The sequence below is a fragment of the Mobula birostris genome, chromosome 3 (assembly GCF_030028105.1).
Source record: "Mobula birostris isolate sMobBir1 chromosome 3, sMobBir1.hap1, whole genome shotgun sequence".
In the NCBI taxonomy this organism is placed as follows: Eukaryota; Metazoa; Chordata; class Chondrichthyes; order Myliobatiformes; family Myliobatidae; genus Mobula; species Mobula birostris.
The window spans coordinates 69,700,356-69,719,495 of NC_092372.1; the positions used below are offsets into that span (position 1 = coordinate 69,700,356).

General features: G+C 41.0%; 1 protein-coding gene across 1 annotated transcript in view; it reads right to left on the minus strand.

Moving 5' to 3' along the window:
* Positions 1-19,140, minus strand: part of ube2kb (ubiquitin-conjugating enzyme E2Kb (UBC1 homolog, yeast)) — a 99,047-nt gene that overhangs the window by 41,716 nt on the left and 38,191 nt on the right. Inside the window, exons 3-4 of the mRNA XM_072252842.1 lie at positions 9,792-9,850; positions 7,108-7,190 (exon numbers count right to left, since the gene is read on the minus strand). Of these exons, the coding sequence (XP_072108943.1) occupies positions 7,108-7,190; positions 9,792-9,850 (142 nt within the window). The remainder of the gene's footprint in view (positions 1-7,107; positions 7,191-9,791; positions 9,851-19,140) is intronic.

Below are 19,140 nucleotides of genomic sequence, written 5' to 3' on the forward strand. Positions count from 1 at the left end.
TAATGTGATGTGTATGTTATTTACCACGTATCAACCACAGCTGAATATGACTTGGATCTTCCTGGATCTTCTGCTTCTGACCCCATGGAGTGAAGATTCATGACGATTTTCAAGATGGCGCCGGTATCTGGCGACTCTGCGCGTGCTCTCCCGAAAAACTGCCCTCTACACTATCCTATACCCGAGAAACCCTTCTAAACCTCCAATCTGCTACATCTAGCAAAATCAACAACACCCTGGCAAAGCTACTGACCCAGCTGGAGATCACCGCACCAGAATTGCTTCTTCAACTCCGGACCGTACCTGGACCCGACCAGCGAGGCCTGGTCCGAGGCCCACCACGTTCCCAGAGACCCGCGGTCTGCTACCGTGCCAGAGCACTTGGAGACATGGCCCATTCCGACCAGCACCTCTCCCGAGCAGATGACCACACAGAAGTGACATCGGAGACCTCAAGGTGCCCCAGATGCTTCCCCGGAGTGACCACCGTAAAGCCCCGTTGGTGGACACCCACAGCTGCCGGAAGTGAGGCCTCCAACGCCGACCTCAGAAATTGAACCTGAGGCTCAGCTGCAGCGGAGGCCTCTGCAACCGTGACTTAGCTCACGGACTTGTTTCAGCCAGGACCCCGACCCTCTGGGATTAAGTGTCGGCTTCGGGGCCTGACCCAATCGACAGCCCGGGCCCCCGGCAGCTAGAAGTGGCAGTGGAGCCTCCCCCTTCACTCAGCCCGACCTGGAGCACCCGACGACACGACCCGCCAATCGATCCCCGTGGGATGCGTCCACCAACCTCAAAGAGTTGACAACAACACACTGCATCAATGGAAACCTGGAAAGATGCACTATTTACTGAGGAAGCGTGGGAAAAGAGCTGGGCTGCTGGTCAGATTGAAGCTGAGGGGCTTCAGGGTCCTTATGCCCACCATCCTACTAGCTAATGTGTAAGCCATAGAGAACAACGTGGATGATCTTAAAGGGAGACTCACCTACTGCAGGGAGATGCAGAACTGCTGTGTATTCTGTTTCACCGAGACCTGGCTCTCCCCTGCCACCCCGACTGTGCCATCCGACCAGAGAGATTTTCGATCCATCGGATGGACCACATGGTGTCTTCGGGCAAGACGAGGGGAGGTGGTGTCCGCCTACTGATCAACACCGTGTGGTGCTCAGACACAGTGGCACTGACAAGCTCCTGCAGCCCGGACCTGGAACACCTGTCGGTGAAGTGTCGTCCCTACTATCTATCACGGGAATTCACCTCGGTCATACTGACAGCGGTCTACATTCCCCCCCAGGCGGACGTGGAGTATGCTCTGAACATACTGTATGGCAACATCAGTGAACTTGAGACCAGGTATCCAGAGGCTTTGCTCATTACAGCTGGGGACTTTAACCAAGCCAACCTCGGAAAGGCACTGCCAAAGTTACAACAACATGTCTCTTGCCCCACTAGAGGCCCGAATATATTTGACCACTTCTACACAGCAGTCAAGGATGTCTACCATTCCGTCCCACAACCTCACTTCTGAAAATCGGACCATCAGGCCGTACTCCTCCTCCCGGCTTACAAACAGAAACTGAAGCAGGAGATCACGGTGTCAAAAGTGGTGTCGCGTTGGACGGAGGAAACGGATGAGGTCCTCTGTGTCTGCATTGAATCGGTGGACTGGTTAGTATTCAAGGACTTGGCAGCTAAGCTCGATGAGTATGCCTCAGCTGTCACGGACTTTATCTGGAAATGCACAGAGGACTGTGTGTCTCGCAGGACGATCCGGGTATTCCCTAATCGGAAACCTTGGATGAATTATGAGGTCAAGTCCCTTTGAAAGGCTAGAGTTGCGGCTTTTAGGTTCGGGGATACCAGTCGCTACACGGAATCCAGGCGTGAACTTCGGAAAGCCATTAAGGGCGCCAAGAGGCAATATCCAGCCAAGTTGGAAGCCCAGACTAACCAGAGGGATGCCGGTAGACCATGGCAGGGTCTAAATGAGATCACTGGGTGCAGAGAAACGGCTGGGAATATCAATAACTGTGGCGCTTCTCTTCCTGACGAACTTAACGTATTCTACACAAGATTTGAACAGAAGAAGAGTGTCCGCTCCCTCCAGATGAACAGGACCTGGTGGCATCGAGATTCATCATCACTGAGGAGGACTTTAGAGGGCCTTCCTGAAGATAAATCCAAGGAAGGCGACGGGCCCAGATGGCGTCCCAGGATGGGTTCTCCAGGCCTGTACAAGCGAGCTAGCTGGAGTGTTTGCAGACATCTTCAACTACTCCTTGCTTCAGTCTAAGATCCCCTTGTGTTTTAAGAAGGCAACGATAATCCCGGTGCCGAAGAAGAGCAAGGTGGCATGCCTGAATGACTATTGACCTGTGGCTCTGACATCAATTGCTATGAAGTGCTTTGAGCGATTGGTTATGGCACACATCAACCACAGCCTAACGGTCAACCTCAACGCTTTGCAATTCGCCTACCGGAGCAACAGGTCAACGGCAGATGCCATTTCTCTGGCCCTACATTCCTCCTTAGAACACCTGGAGAATAAAGACGCATATGTAAGGCTCCTTTTCATTGACTACAGCTCTGCCTTTAGTACCATCATTCCAAATAAACTGATTCCTCAGCTCCGGAACCTGGGCCTTAGCACTCAGATCTGCAGCTGGACCTTCAACTTCCTCACAGACAGGACCCAGGCTGTGAAAATAGGGGACAAGCTCTCCTCTACAATCACTCTGAGCACCAGTGCCCCACAAGGCTGTGTACTCAGCCCCCTGCTGTATTCAATGTACACCCATGATTGTGTAGCCAAGTTTCCATCAAACTCAATACCATATCTCGGGTAATGATGTGTTTGAGTACAGAGAGGAAATTAAGAACCTGGTGGCATGGTGCGAAGACAATAACCTACCCTCAATGTCAGCAAGACGAAGGAATTGGTTGTTGACTTCAGAAGGAGTAGCGGACCGCACGACCCCATTTACATCGGTGGTGCGCAAGTGGAACAGGTCAAAAGCTTTAAGTTCCTCGGGGTCAATATCACAAATGACCTGACTTGGTCCAACCAAGCAGAGTCCACTGCCAAGAAGGGCCACCAGCGCCTTTACTTCCTGAGAAAGCTAAAGAAATTTGGCCTGTCCCCTAAAACCCTCACTAATTTTTACAAATGCACCATAGAAAGCATTCTTCTGGGGTGCATCACAACCTGGTATGGAAGTTGTCCTGTCCAAGACAGGAAGAAGCTGCAGAAGATCGTGAACACAGCCCAGCAAATTACACAAGCCAATCTTCCGTCCTTGGAGTCACTTTATAGCGCACGCTGTCGAAGCAGTGCTGCCAAGATAATCAAGGGCACGACCCACCCAGCCACACACTTTTCATTCCTCTTCTCTCCGGGAGAAGGCTCAGGAGCTTGAAGACTCGTACAGCCAGATTTGGGAACAGCTTCTTTCCAACTGTGATAAGACTGCTGAACGGATCCTGACCCGGATCTGAGCCATACCCTCCAAATATCCAGACCTGCCTCTCAGTTTTTTTGCACTACCTTACTTCCCCTTTTCTATTTTCTATTTATGATTTATAATTTAAATTTTTAACATTTACTATCGATTTGTACACCAGGGAGCGCGAAGCGCAGAATCAAATGTCACTGTGATGATTGTACGCTCTAGTATCAATTGTTTGACAACAATAAAGTATAAATAGAACACGCCATATCAAAGTGTTTTAACTTGTTATATGTAAAATCAAAGTTAGAATCAAAACTTTCCCATTCATTTCCATCAACACATTTTATTTTTCTACCTTACGTAGAGTTCAAGCATACAAGAACATAAAAAATAGGAGCAGGAGTAGGCCATCTGGCCCGTCCAGCCTGCTCCGCCATTCAACAACTTCATGGCTGATTTGACCGACCATGGACTCATCTCCACCTACTTGCCTTTTCCCCATAACCCTTAATTCCCCTACTATGCAAAAATCTACCCAGCCTTGTCTTAAATACAAACCCCATTTCCAGAAAAGTTGGGATATTTTCCAAAATGCAATGAAAAAAAACTGTGATATGTTAATTCACGTGAACAATTAACTGACAAAAGTACAAAGAAAAGATTTTCAATAGTTTTACTGACCAACTTAATTGTATTTTGTAAACATACACAAATTTAGAATTTGATGGCTGCAACACACTCAACAAAAATTGGGACAGAGGCATGTTTACCACTGTGTTACATCACCTTTCCTTTTAATAACACTTTTCAATCGTTTTGGAACTGAGGATACTAATTGTAGTAGATTTACAATTGGAAATTTTGTCCATTCTTGCTTGATATAAGACTTCAGCTGCTCAACAGTCCGTGGTCTCCGTTGTCTGATTCTCCTCTTCATGATGCGCCATACATTTTCAACAGGAGATAGATTTGGACTGGCAGCAGGCCAGTCAAACACATGCACTCTGTGTCTACAAAGCCACGATGGTGTAGCCCGTGCAGAATGTGGTTGGCATTGTCCTGCTGAAATAAGCATGGGCGTCCCGGGAAGAAACGTCACCTTGATGGCAACATATGTCTAAAATCCTAATATACGCCTCAGAGTCAATGGTAACCTTCACGTACATGCAACTCATCCATGCTGTAGGCACTGATGCACCCCCATACCATCACAGATGCTGGCTTTTGCACCTTTCGCTGATAACAATCTGGATGGTCGTTTTCATCTTTGGCACGGAGAACACTACGCCCGTTTTTTCTGAAAACTAGCTGAAATGTGGACTCATCTGACCACTGCACACGGTTCCACAGTCTTTCGGTCCATCTGAGATGAGCTCGGGCCCAGAGAACTCGCCGGCGTTTCTGCATGGAGTTGATGTATGGCTTCCTCCTTCCGCAATAGTTTCAAGTTGCATTTCTGGATGCAGCGATGGACTGTGTTGAGTGACAATGGTTTTCTGAAGTACTCCCGAGCCCAGGTGGCTATAATTGTCACAGTAGCATGACAGTTTCTTAGGCAGTGCCGCCTGAGGGCTCAAAGATCACGCGCATTCAACAGTGGTTTCCGACCTTGCCCTTTACGCACTGAGATCTCTCTGAATTCTCTGAATCTTTTCACAATATTATGTACAGTAGATGTTGAAAGACCTAAATTCTCTGCAATCTTGCATTGAGAAATGTTCCTTTTGAACTGATACTTGAATATTCTGTGTACTTTTCAATATTATTTTAACTCTGTCCCAACTTTTGTTGAGTGTGTTGCAGCCATCAAATTCTAAATTTGTGTATGTTTACAAAATACAATTAAGTTGGTCAGTAGAACTATTGAAAATCTTTTTTTTGTACTTTTGTCAGTTAAATAAAGGGTTATGCGAACTAACATATCACAGATTTTTGTTTTTATTGCATTTTGGAAAATATCTCAACTTTTCTGGAAATGGGGTTTGTATATTTACTAAGGTAGCCTCCACTGCGTCACTGGCAGAGAATTCCACAGGTTCACCATTCTTTGGGAAAAGCAGTTCCTCCTCCTCTCCATCCTAAATTCACTCCCCCCAAATCTTGAGGCTACGTCTCCTAGTTCTAGTCCCACTTACCAGTGGAAACAACTGTTCTGCCTCTATCTTATCTATTCCTTTCATAATTTTATATGTTTCTATAAGATCTCCTCTCATTCTTCGGATATCATGTATAACACTGTGGTAAGTTTTATGATGTGGGCACTCATCCTGGGAACAATGGTTGTGCAGCCCAAATTTATGTACAGTAAAACTCCAATAATCTGGTATTCAACTGTTCAGAAATCCAGATGGCTCAGCAACCCACACACCTTTAAATATTATTGGGTTCACAGAAAAATGTATTACATTACCATACAATGTGTTTAAAAAAATGTAAAATTGTGTTGAGGTAACATCCAATAGTCTGGAAGGTGCTGGATTACTGGAATTTCACAAATGGTTTAGAAAGGAAACCTGTCCCATGTGTTTAACAGATAGGTAGAAAATAAAAATGCAGTGAATAAAATATAATATCACTGAAATTTCAAAGGCTAATCCAAAGTAAGTAATAAGCATTAATGTTTTAAAGTGTAATTTAAAGAAAAGAAATTTTAAATTTAGAAATATAATTGTGGTCAATTGGCAAGTTACTAGATGTAAAGTTAGGAAAATTTGCACCAACAACATCTGGAAGCAAACAGCAAACTCCAAAAAACCAAAGATGTCAAACTTCAGTGTCAGAAAAATTGCAGATGTAGGAGGAGAAATAATGGTGGCACTTGAATCTATATGCACAAGGCAATTAGATTCAGAATGACACAAAACAGGCAAGTTTACTGAAACAACACACAAAAAGCTGGCAGAATTCAACAAGACTGGCAATATTTATAGAGAGAAATGGGCAGTGTATGTTTTGGGTTGAAACCCTTTCATCAAGTCTTAATCAGCGGAGTTTACTGAGAGCAGCGTCAAGAACAGGGATTACAGGCAGAATTTCTTGCACTCTTCTCAATTATATACAATCTACTCTACAAAGTCCTATCATCCAGATCTAACAGACCTGGTACACTTACATTTGACAACAAATCAGACATACAAATCTAGCGCACACCAAATGACTGCCAACAAGATCGATTTAAAAGTGATAGATTTTGTTACTTTGTCTTTCTTTCAGCCCTTTGATAATGCAAAGATAGAAGATGAATAAAAAAAACTGACAGAATAAAAGTCCAGTTTTCAAAGTAGAATATGCCTAACAATGCTCAGGGAAAATTATGTTCTGTCCTTGGTGGGGCAATATAACTCCCCTGTTCAGGATTTCAAACTCAAATTGTTACAAACATATTCTAATCTCAAATTTATAAGCGAATATATTAATACCAAAAAAGAACAAAAAATACACTATTAATTACTTCATAAAATACAACTTTAAAATGACTTGAAAATAGTCCCCAAGAGCACCAGTTAATTGTGAAGAAAATACTTCACAATTTTGTGATGGAGACTTCAAAATAAATAATACAACTCCCTAAAACCTACATGCACATTTACAACAAACAATAGACTACTGGCTAAAAATCTAGATTAATTGCAAAAATAAAGGCAGAGAAACTCACCACTGATCTTTCAGAATATCCAAACAAATGGCTCCCGTTACTGAACTAATATTTGGATGCCAAATTTTTGTGATAAACCGAACCTGCAAAATACAACCATTTTCATCAATATTTCATAGAAAGTGGAAAGATTAAATCTAATTCCTAATACATAATCATGAAAAACTGAAGAATTCTTTTCTGAGCACAGTTGAACTAATACCTACAATGCCAAATGTCTGCAATAATCCCAAATGACAATAATCAATATTCCTCATACTAAAGTTTCTAGGCTAAAGTTTCTGATCAACAATGCCAATATTTAAGACACCCTTACTTGATTCCCAAATATTTAAGGGTGGTTGAAAGCTCCTGAACAAAGAAACAATTGATACTGGCAACAAAAATTAAATTCTGCAATTAATATCCAATATACTCAGACATCCCAGCTCTCCCGGAAGTTCTAGGAGTCTCCCGCATATTAATAGTGGCTCCCTGATGCCCGCAAATTATATACAATATCACGGAAATCAATTTTTTTGAGAGCGAGTGAGAGAAAGCAAGAGAGAGCGCGAGCGACCACGAGAGAGAGAGCGAGAGCGTAAGCGTGCCATGGCAGAGTGTTCCAAAAAAAATAATACGTACGTCACCCCAGACTACACTAAAGTGTACCCCTGCCTAATAGGGGTCAAAATAATGACAGTGTTGCTCGCTGCACTGTTTGCAACAGTGACTTTTCTATTGCCCATGGTGGGTTAAGACTGTAAAAGACGTGTTCAGGTGAGTTTAACAGGTGTCATTCATTCATTAGCATAGCTAACGTTATTTAAACTAACTGGCCAGCTGCTAAGGAGCTACTCTATTGCAGACATCCCACCTCTCCCGGGAGTCTCCCACAAATTGATGATGCTACCTCCCTGAAATGAGTTTTTGCAGGGTGGGATGTCTGTATACTGAACTGGTCTCAGGTCATCAAGCTACAACAGCAATTGTTAATAAGTTATCAACAACCCTTAAACTTTTAAAATCCAGGTTATTTTTGGTACTGCAATTGACATGCAAGACTAAAATCGAAAATTACCAATAAAACTTAAAATATAAACTTTCCAAAACACAACTTCACTTATTAAATCCTTCTTTGGTTAAAAAATATTTTAATTTTTTAAATCCTAACACAATCATTTAAATATATTCGCCACACTACTTCCATTATTTGAAAATGAACAAAATTTGTCTTGTCATGAGAACACAAGGCAAGCTAGGACACTAGAAACAGAAAATCACAAAAGTATATGACTTAGATAAATCTATCTTGATAAACAAAGTTAATGAGGCAAGAAATTACACAGCATTACCAAACAGCAAGAGGATCCTAAAAATGTGTAAGTTTTATTGCTTCTACTTATTGTAATTAGCAAACACAAGGCTTTGGTGAAGAAGCAGATAGTAAGAAAAACAAAATTAACTGGGAAGTGTACAATTTTTCACTAAAGATGTATCAGTGGAATACTATTTTGCACTATATCTGAGTGTCAGTCCAATGGTCTCAGTATTTCCAGCAGAAAGCAAGCAAGGTTTCTGACCACTTGCAACAAAATGAAGCACCTCTTCCGAGTGGAAACAAACAGAAATTCAACATTCCCCCACCCCCACCAAGTTGTGACCATATGTTTTTAGATCTCTGTGACATTTAGTCATAGTCATACTTCATTACAGAACACACCAAACACCATTTCTGATTTACATTTATGATATATTGCATCATACAAAGAACACCTTATGGTTGAGATAATGGGCAAACAGCAGAGTGAATACAGAGACAAGAGCACATTAAAAATCTTAAAGGAATCAAACAAGAAAATAATAGAAGAGCAATACACACAAAATGCTGGAGGAACTCAGCTGACCAGGCTGCATCTATGGAAAAGAGTAAACAGTTGTCACTTCAGGCCAAGACCCTTCATCAGGGCTGGGGGAAAAAAGAGATTGGACTTCCCATTTCTTCTTTCCCCCAGTCCTGAAGAAGGGCCTCAGCCTGAAATGTCGACTGTTTGCTCTTTCCATAGATGTTGCCTGACCTGCTAGCAGAGGTGTGTATTACTTTGATTCCAGCATCTGCAGATTTTCTCTTGTTTGAAATAACAGAATGACCTTAGGATGTCCCAAAATATTTTATACCAATAAAGCATTTCTGGAACCATCGTAACACTACATCCTATTTCTACATCTCAAGATCCTATGAATAACAATTAAATGATCCGTTTTTAGCAATGTTAAGTATGGATGTATAAAAAAAATTAGCTAATCTACCAAAGGAATTCTCAAGGTCTTTTACACCCATCCTTTAAGTTCAAATAAATTTAATGTCTCATAAAAAGGAAGCAAGCCCTCAACACTTCTAATAACTTGTTAGCTTACATCTCAGTATGCATTTTTTAGACTACAACTATTACACTGATAGCAGCTATTTTCATGAGCAGAATGAGCACAAAACTATATTCTTTAAAAGCTGTTAGAAAATTTTAAAAACATAACATTCATTTGAAAATACAATAAGTGTTCAAGGATCAACAATGTTTAATACTAGCTATAAAAAGGCTAATCAAGACAATCAAGTTAAAAGTATAATTCTATACTACTTTCAAAATTACAAGTTCAGCAATTCTTCCCATTAACTTATCTACAACCATATAGCCATGTCTCACCTTTGGAGGATTAAATGGATATGTTTCTGGAATTTTAATTTCTAGTTGATATCGCCCTCCTGCATAAATACAAAGTAGATATATTGGAAAAAGATTTCACACTATACTATTTTCACCAACTTTAACAATGTACACAATTAAATGTAAACTGTAAATTGCCCCTGTTTTATATAATAATAGTAACCAAAATTGGTTTTTTTCCCCAAAATACCAATGGTTCAACCTGAAGTACTTTTTGGACTTTAAACAACAGAGATTAACTCAAGCCATTCAGAAATTCAGGATTAAAGATTACCCTATAAAAATACCCACATTCAGAACACAAATAAGAAGCACCCAGCTAGTACCAGTGGTGTCAACTTAAAACAATCTTGAATTCATGGAATGAATGCATCACACCCAAATACTGAACATAATTTGATCCTACTTATGGTTTTATTCAATACTGCAGTTATCATAGATTTATTAATCATCCTGAAAATAAATAATTGGCACAAGAATGAAATTAATATTAAGGAACACAAAACTCATAATCAAGTCTATTTGGTTTACATTTCATTTATAAGTATAAAATATTGTTTTTACTTGTATAGTTATTTTTCTATATACCAAATAATTCAACATGGAAAATATTGAGAATGATTTCAAGAATGGGATCTGTTTTAGTAATTATTCTGTAAATTTAACCAGTGGGGATGAATAACTATAGATAACAAATTCATTTTAACCCCTTTTACAAATGTAGCTTTCAGAAATACCACAAAATTTTAAGTTTATAAAGGTTAACATCTCTGATTATTGAGCTAATAGAGGAAAAAAAAATTCAAACACTCATGAAAGCGCTGCAAATCCACTAATCACAGGAAAAAAAGAAATATCATCATGGCTGCTTTTCAAATACAACTGCTTTAACAGGGGATACTTTTAAGAGCCACAACTAAATTGATACTACTGAAAATTGTCAGGTTTTAACACGGTAACAAACTATAGTATTAAACAATTACATTTTGTTCTTTTTTTTAAAAGAGCATTTCCCCATAAGAAATTTTAAACACTCATTAACAATTTGCATTTCAAAAAAGCTTCATACAGCATTTCCCAAAAGCATTTACTAAATTTAACAAATTCACACAAGATAAAGGACCAAGTTTTAGGTCAAATGTCTGTATGGGCAAAGTCTTAGAGAGCATCATAAAGGATGACAGAAAAATTATTTTTTAAAAATTGGGTTCTGGAAAACAAACTGAAAGAAAGAAATTAATAATTGGTCTAGAGCTCAACATTAAAGCAGCACAGTTTTGAGGTTACCAGGGTGAGAGCAAGCTCATGGAAAGACTGAACACAAGTACAAATATGAATAGGAGATTTAATATACATATGTACAATATTGAGGTCACTTGATACCTTGGCTATATTGAAACTTTAAAAATGATTCACTTTAGCATTCTATCTACTTTCCTTTGCAGATCTCAATCAATATGTTACCACTGCAATTAGACTGCATCAGGAAACAGGAAACAGGTGACACCAGGAATATGAAAAACACTGAAAATGCTGTAAAGGTGCAAGTCAGACAGCAGCTGCAAAGAAGGTTCAGGGCAATGATACTTCAGCTCTGGCAAATAGGCATAACCCAAAGTATTAACTTTTTTCTCTCTTCACTGATGCTGACCAGCCAGTTGGTTATTTCTACCATTCTGCTTTTATTTCACATACAATGTACCCTTTCTATTTCAAACAATGGTAAGCAAGATGAAGCTGGATAGAGGTAATTATTTGAGATTAATAGGCACTTGGAATGACATCCCTTGTGTTAAGTAAAATTCCAAAAGAGGATAAAAATTGAACTCTCACTGATTGTGGCGACTGGTGCACTGCAAAAATCAAAAACGTTTATCACTTGCAAGAAACATGAAAAGATAAAATGAGGTCAGGCAAATGACTAAAATTTATTGTATGAAACCTCTCCACTGACAATGAATTTTGGATTGGTATAAATAAAAAATGCTTTCACACAGAAGTAGATAGCACATATATAACTTTAGGTTAGAGAAATAAAATACCTAATACACAATTTCAAAAATCACAAACATGCAGAAATGCATGCCTCATGCGATCGCATAAAAGTCAGTTCATTCATAACCTGAGCCCCTGTATTAATGAATCACAGCAATCTAAAAGGTTTTAAAGCTGGAAAAGAAGTGGGGGAAAGAATCACAAAATCACAAATAGATGTATAAATAAAAGTTGTAAGGTTGAGAATTCTGACATTATCAGAACGCGAATTAGTTTAAGTCATAATGGGCGTGGAGTAAATTGGATAAAAAGCTGAATGTGAGGAAAGGCAGAGTCAAAGAGGTGACCATATATGCAAAATAGAAGATGAGACATGAGAGGGCATAAATGCAAGTTACAAGTAGCAAAGTAAAACAGAATAATGGTACAAAAGATGAACTCAAAAGCTCAAGTAAAGGAATAAGTACAGTAAAAATTAAATAATCCCGCACTTTGGTGGAGGTGGAAGCTAGATTTTCTAGACTAATAATTTATTCCACACTTTAAATTCATTTTTAAGTGTGTTACATATTATAGCAAATTTTCCAGCAAACCAAGTGAGTTTAAGCTGAGTGCATAAGCCAATGTTAAACCATCAGAATTCAAAACAATCAGATAGCTGATACCAGACTTTCATCATACAATGCCTATATAAAGTATTCACCCACTATGGAATTTTTCATGTTTTATTGTTTTACAACATTGAATTACACTGGATTTAATTCGGCTTTTTTTTACATTGATCAACAGAAAAAGACTCTTGTGTCAAAGTGAAAACAGATCTCTACAAAGTTATCTAAATTAATTACAAATATAAAACATAAAATAATTGACTTCATAAGTTTTCACCCCTTTCAAGTCAGTATTTAGAAGATTCACCTTTGGCACCAATTACAGCCTTGAGTCTGTGTGGATAGGTCTCTATCAACCTTGCATATCTGGACACAGCAATTTTTCCCCATTCTTCTTTGCAAAACTGCTCAAGCTTTGTCAGATTGCATGGGGGTTATGAGTGAACAGGCCATTTCAAGTTCAGCCACAAATTCTCAATTAGATTGAGGTCAGATTCTCACCTGGCCACTCTGGGACATTAACTTTGTTGTTTTTAAGCCATTCCTATGTAGCTTTTGGCTTTATGCTTGGGGTCAATGTTTTGCAGGAAAAGAAATCTTCTCGCAAGTTGCAGTTCTCTTGTAGACTGCATCAGGTTTTCCTCCAGGATTTCCCTGTATTTTGCTGTATTCATTTTACCCTCTACCTTCACAACTCTTCCGGGTCCTGCTGCAGTGAAGCAACCCCACAGCATGATGTAGCCACCACCACGCTTCAGGTGTGTTTATGATGGCCAAAAAGCTCAGTTTTGGTTTCATCAGACCATAGAACCTTCTACCAGCTGACTTCAGAGTCTCCCACGTGCCTTCTGGAAAACTAGCTGAGATTTCGTGAGTTTTTTTTCCAACAGTAGCTTTCACTTTGCTACTCACACATAAAGCTACAACCGGTGAAGCACCCAGACAACAGTTGTTGTGTGTGCAGTCTCTCCCATCTCAGCCACTGAAGCTTGTAACTCCTCCAGAGTTGTCAATGGTTTCTTGGTGGCCTCCCTCACTAGTCCCCTTCTTGCACACTCATTCAGATTTTGAGGACAGCCTGCTCCAGGCAGATTTACACTGTGCCATATTCTTTCCATTTCTTGATGATTGACCTAACTGTACTCCAAGAGACATTCAGCGACTTGGAAATTTTCTTGTATTTTCTTGAGCTTTTCAATAACCTTTTCACAGTTGCTTGGAGTGTTGTTTTGTCTTCATGGTGAGGTCTTTCAGGATACTGACTCGCCAGCAGATGGATAGAAACATAGAAAATAGGCGCAGGCATAGGCCACTCGGCCCTTCGAGCCTGCTCCGCCATTCAGTACGATCATGGCTGATCATCCAACTCAGAACCCTATACCTGTCTTCTCTCCATACCACCAATCCCTTTAGCCACAACGGCCTTATCTAACTCCCTCTTAAATATAGCCAATGAACTGGCCTCAACTGTTTCCTGTGGCAGAGAATTCCACAGATTCACCACTCTCTGTGTGAAGAAGTTTATCCTCATCTCGGTCCTAAAAGGCTTCCCCTTTATCCTCAAACTGTAACCCCTCGTTCTGGACTTCCCCAACATCGGGAACAATCTTCCTGCATCTAGCCTGTCCAATCCCTTTAGAATTTTATATGTTTCAATCAGATCCCCCCTCAATCTTCTAAATTCCAGAGAGTATAAGCCTAGTCGATCCAGTCTTTCATCATATGAAAGTCCTACCATCCCAGGAATCAATCTGGTGAACGTTCTTTGTACCCCCTCTATGGCAAGAATGCCTTTCCTCAGATTAGTGGACCAAAACTGCACACAATACTCTAGGTGTGGTCTCACCAAGGCCTTGTACAGCTGCAGTAGTACCTCCCTGCTCCTGTACTCGAATCCTCTTGCTATGAATGCCAGCATACCATTTGCCTTTTTCACCACCTGCTGTACCTGCATGCCCACTTTCAATGACTGGTGTACAATGACACCCAGGTCTCGTTGCACCTCCCCTTTTCCTAATCGGTCACCATTCAGATAATAATCTGTTTTCCTGTTCTTGCCACCAAAGTGGATAACCTCACATTTACCCACATTAAATTGCATCTGCCATGAATTTGCCCACTCACCTAACCTATCCAAGTCACCCTGCATCCTCTTAGCATCCTCCTCACAGCTAACACTGCCGCCCAGCTTCGTGTCATCTGCAAACATGGAGATGCTGCATTTAATTCCCTTGTCTAAGTCATTAATATATATTGTAAACAACTGTGGTCCCAGCACTGAGCCTTGCGGTACCCCACTTGTCACTGCCTGCCATTCTGAAAAGGTCCCGTTTATTCCCACTCTTTGCTTCCTGTCTGCCAACTAATTCTCTATCCACATCAATACCATACCCCCAATACCATGTGCTTTAAGTTTGCACACTAATCTCCTGTGTGGGACCTTGTCAAAAGCCTTTTGAAAATCCAAATATACCACATCCACTGGTTCTCCCCTATCCACTCTACTACTTACATCCTCAAAAAAATTCTATGAGATTCGTCAGACGTGATTTTCCTTTCACAAATCCATGCTGACTTTGTCCGATGATCTCACCGCTTTCCAAATATGCTGTTATCACATCTTTGATAACTGACTCTAGCATTTTCCCCACCACCGATGTCAGGCTTACCGGTCTATAATTTCCTGGTTTCTCTCTCCCTCCTTTTTTAAAAAGTGGGGTTACATTAGCCACCCTTCAATCCTCAGAAACTAATCCAGAATTTTTGAAAAATTATCACTAATGCGTCCACTATTTCTTGGGCTACTTCCTTAAGCACTCTGGGATGCAGACCATCCCCTGGGGATTTATCTGCCTTCAATCCCTTCAATTTACCTAACACCACTTCCCTACTAACATGTATTTCTCTCAGTTGCTCCATCTCACTAGACCCTTGGTCCCCTACTATTTCTGGAAGATTATTTATGTCCTCCTTAGTGAAGACAGAACCAAAGTAGTTATTCAATTGGTCTGCCATGTCCTTGTTCCCCATGATCAATTCACCTGTTTCTGACTGTAAGGGGCCTACATTTGTCTTAACCAATCTTTTTCTTTTCACATATCTATAAAAGCTTTTACAGTCAGTTTTTATGTTCCCTGCCAGCTTTCTCTCATAACCTTTTTTCCCTTTCCTAATTAAGCCCTTTGTCCTCCTCTGCTGGACTCTGAATTTCTCGCAGTCCTCAGGTGTACTGCTTTTTCTGGCTAATTTGTATGTTTCTTCTTTGGAATTGATACTATCCCTAATTTCCCTTGGCAGCCACAGGTGCACTACCTTCCCTGGTTTATTCTTTTGCCAAACTGGGATGAACAATTGTTGTAGTTCATCCATGCAATCTTTAAATGCTTGCTATTGCATATCCACCGTCAACCCTTTAAGTATCATTTGTCAGTCTATCTTCCAGATACAGGTGTATTTTTACTACAACACCTGGACTGCACACGGTGATCTCCATTTAACTAATTATGTAACTTCTAAAACCAAATGACTGCACCAGTGATGACTTGTGTGTCCTATCTAAGGAGGTGAATACTTATGCAATCAATTATTTTGTGTTTTATATTTGTAATTAATTTTGATCATTTTATAGAGATTTGTTTTCACTTTGACACAAAAGTGTTTTTTTCTGCTGATCAGTGTCAAAAAAAACCCAAATTAAATCAACTGTAATTCAATGTTAAAACATAGAAAATCCACAGCACAATACAGGCCCTTCAGCCCATAAAGCTGTGCCGACCATGTCCTTACCTTAGAAATTACCTAGGGTTACCCATAGCCGTTTATTGTTCTGAGCTCCATGTACCTGTCCAGGAGTCTCTTAAAAGACCCTATCGTATCTGCCTCCACCGCTGTCGTCAGCAGCACATTCCATGCACTCACCACTCTCTGCGTAAAAAACTTACTCCTGACATCGCCTCTGAACCTATGTTGTAAAACAATAAAACATGAAAATTTCCGGGGGGGGGGGGATACTTTTTATAGGCACTGTATGTGAACAAAAACTCACTTCTAACACAATGCTGTGAAAAATCAGGCTTGGCTTCAATTTCCTGGGACAGACCAAGAGAGGGCACAGGAGGGGCTGATCATAAGTTTTTTGGTATTCCAAACAGAATAAAACCCTAATGATCTAATATTGCTTAGAAATCCCAACAGCTCAGCATCTGGCACCCTGGGTGCTAATTCCCCCCTTCCCTACAACAGACCAAGGTCCCAGCTCCTGTCCTCTCATTAAACTGAATGGCACTCCATGTCTAAACTCTTTTGGAAATAAGTGAGCTCTCTCAGCCATCTCCTGAAACTCACCAGGTTGCATTTCCTGTCTTCCTTTGAAATTCTCTGGGATTCCATTTCTCAATCTGCCTAGAAATTTAGCAGGTTTGCAGGAATCTTTAATACACAATTATATATTATATTTTTTAATAAAAGTGAATTCAAGTGCTGGACTGGAAATTAAAATAACATCCAATAAGCTCGAAAATCTAGGTAGTACACACAAAATATGGGAGGAACTCAGCAGGCTAGGCAGATCAATGGAAAAAAGTAGTTGACGTTTCGCGCTGAGACCCTTTGGCAGGACTGCATCTAGCCGTTCAGTATTGAAATTCCAAGTGTGCAGGTGTAATGAAATCATATTGTGGTTAGAAAATTCTTTCTCACTCAAATCTGGATGCTGTAGAAATGATTGTGTCAAATGCTGAGCTGTAGTCAATAAACAGCAGCCTGACATAAGTATTAGTATTGTCCAGATAATCCAAAACTGCCTGCAGATCCAGTGAGATTGCATCACTGCAGACCTGTTGCAGCAACAGGTCCAGGTCCTTGTTCAGGCAGGAATTGATTCTAGCCATACAAGCCTCTCAAAGCACTTCATCACGGTAGATGTGAGTGCTACAGGACAATAGTCGCTAAGGCAGCTCTCCCTGCTCTTCTTAGGCACTGGTATGATTGTTACCCTTTTGAAGCAGCTGGGAACTTCCTAATGTAGCAATGAGAGATTGAAAATGTCTTTGAACACACCTGCCAGTTTGTTGGCACAGGTTTCAGAGCCCTACCAAAAAAGGATGATAGTACAGATGAATGAGTGGCTGAGGAAGCAGTGCAGAGGGGAGGGTTTCAGATTCTTGGATAACTGGAACCTTTTCTGGGTAGGGATGACTATACAAGAAGGATAGGTTACACCTAAACTGGAGGGGAATCAATATCCTGGCTGGGAGGTTCACTTGTGCTACTCAGGAGCGTTTAAAGTACTTTGATAGGGAACACACATAAAAGTTGCTGGTGAACACAGCAGGCCAGGCAGCATCTCTAGGAAGAGGTACAGTCGACGTTTCAGGCCGAGACCCTTCGTCAGGACTAACTGAAGCAAGAGTGAGTAAGGGATTTGAAAGTTGGAGGGGGAGGGGGAGATCCAAAATGATAGGAGAAGACAGGAGGGGGAGGGATGGAGCCAAGAGCTGGACAGGTGATAGGCAAAAGGGATACGAGAGGATCATGGGACAGGAGGTCTGGGAAGAAAGACAAGGGGGGGGGACCCAGAGGATGGGCAAGGGGTATATTCAGAGGGACAGAAGGAGAAAAAGGAGAGTGAGAGAAAGAATGTGTGTATAAAAATAAGTAACAGATGGGGTACGAGGGGGAGGTGGGGCATTAGCGGAAGTTAGAGAAGTCGATGTTCATGCCATCAGGTTGGAGGCTACCCAGACGGAATATAAGGTGTTGTTCCTCCAACCTGAGTGTGGTTTCATCTTTACAGTAGAGGAGGCCGTGGATAGACATGTCCATGCCATCAGGTTGGAGGCTACCCAGACGGAATATAAGGTGCTGTTCCTCCAACACCCAGACAGAATATAAGGTGTTGTTCCTCCAACTTTGATAGGGAGTTGGGAAACAGAGCATCAGGTCAGAAAGTGGAGGGATGGACAGGAAAGTAGACAGCAGAACCAGTACAAGCAGGTAGGTGCAAAGTAATAGATACAGTCGGATGGATAGTTTGAAGTGTTTGTATTATGGGTAAAGATAATGAACCCAGACCATGGATCAATACATGGAACTACGATGTTGTGGCATTACAGAGACTTAGTTGATAGGAACAGGAATGGGTGCTTAGTGTACTGGGGGTTCAATGCTTTTAGAAAAGATAGAGAGGGAGCTAAAAGAGGTGGAGGAGTTGCATTACTAATCAGGGACAATGTCATATCTGCACCCAGAGAGGTCATAATGAAGGGCTCGTCTACTGAGTCTGTAAGGGTAGAACTCAAAAATATGAAGGGTGCAATTACTCTGATGGGATTGTACTACAGATCCCCTAATGGCCACCAGGACATTGAGGAACAAATATGTAAAAAGATTAAGGAAAGGTGTAAAAACAAAAGGATTGCCATGGGGGACTTCAACCTCCCTCATATAAACTGACACCTTCTAAGTGCAAAAGGTTTAGATGGGGCAGAATTTGTTAAGTTCATCCAGGAGAGTGTCTTAAATCATTATGTAGATAGTCCAACAAAAGGTGAGCCTGGCCAGGTGACTTGACCTTTCAGTGGGTGAACTGTGACTACAGCTTCTAGGGTTTTAAGATAACTATAGATAAGGATTTGGATGGTGGGGTTGAGATCCGTCTCCATGGGGGAGGGGTGGTGGAGGGTGAAGTAAAGAATTGGGAAGTTGATTGGTGAAAGAGACAC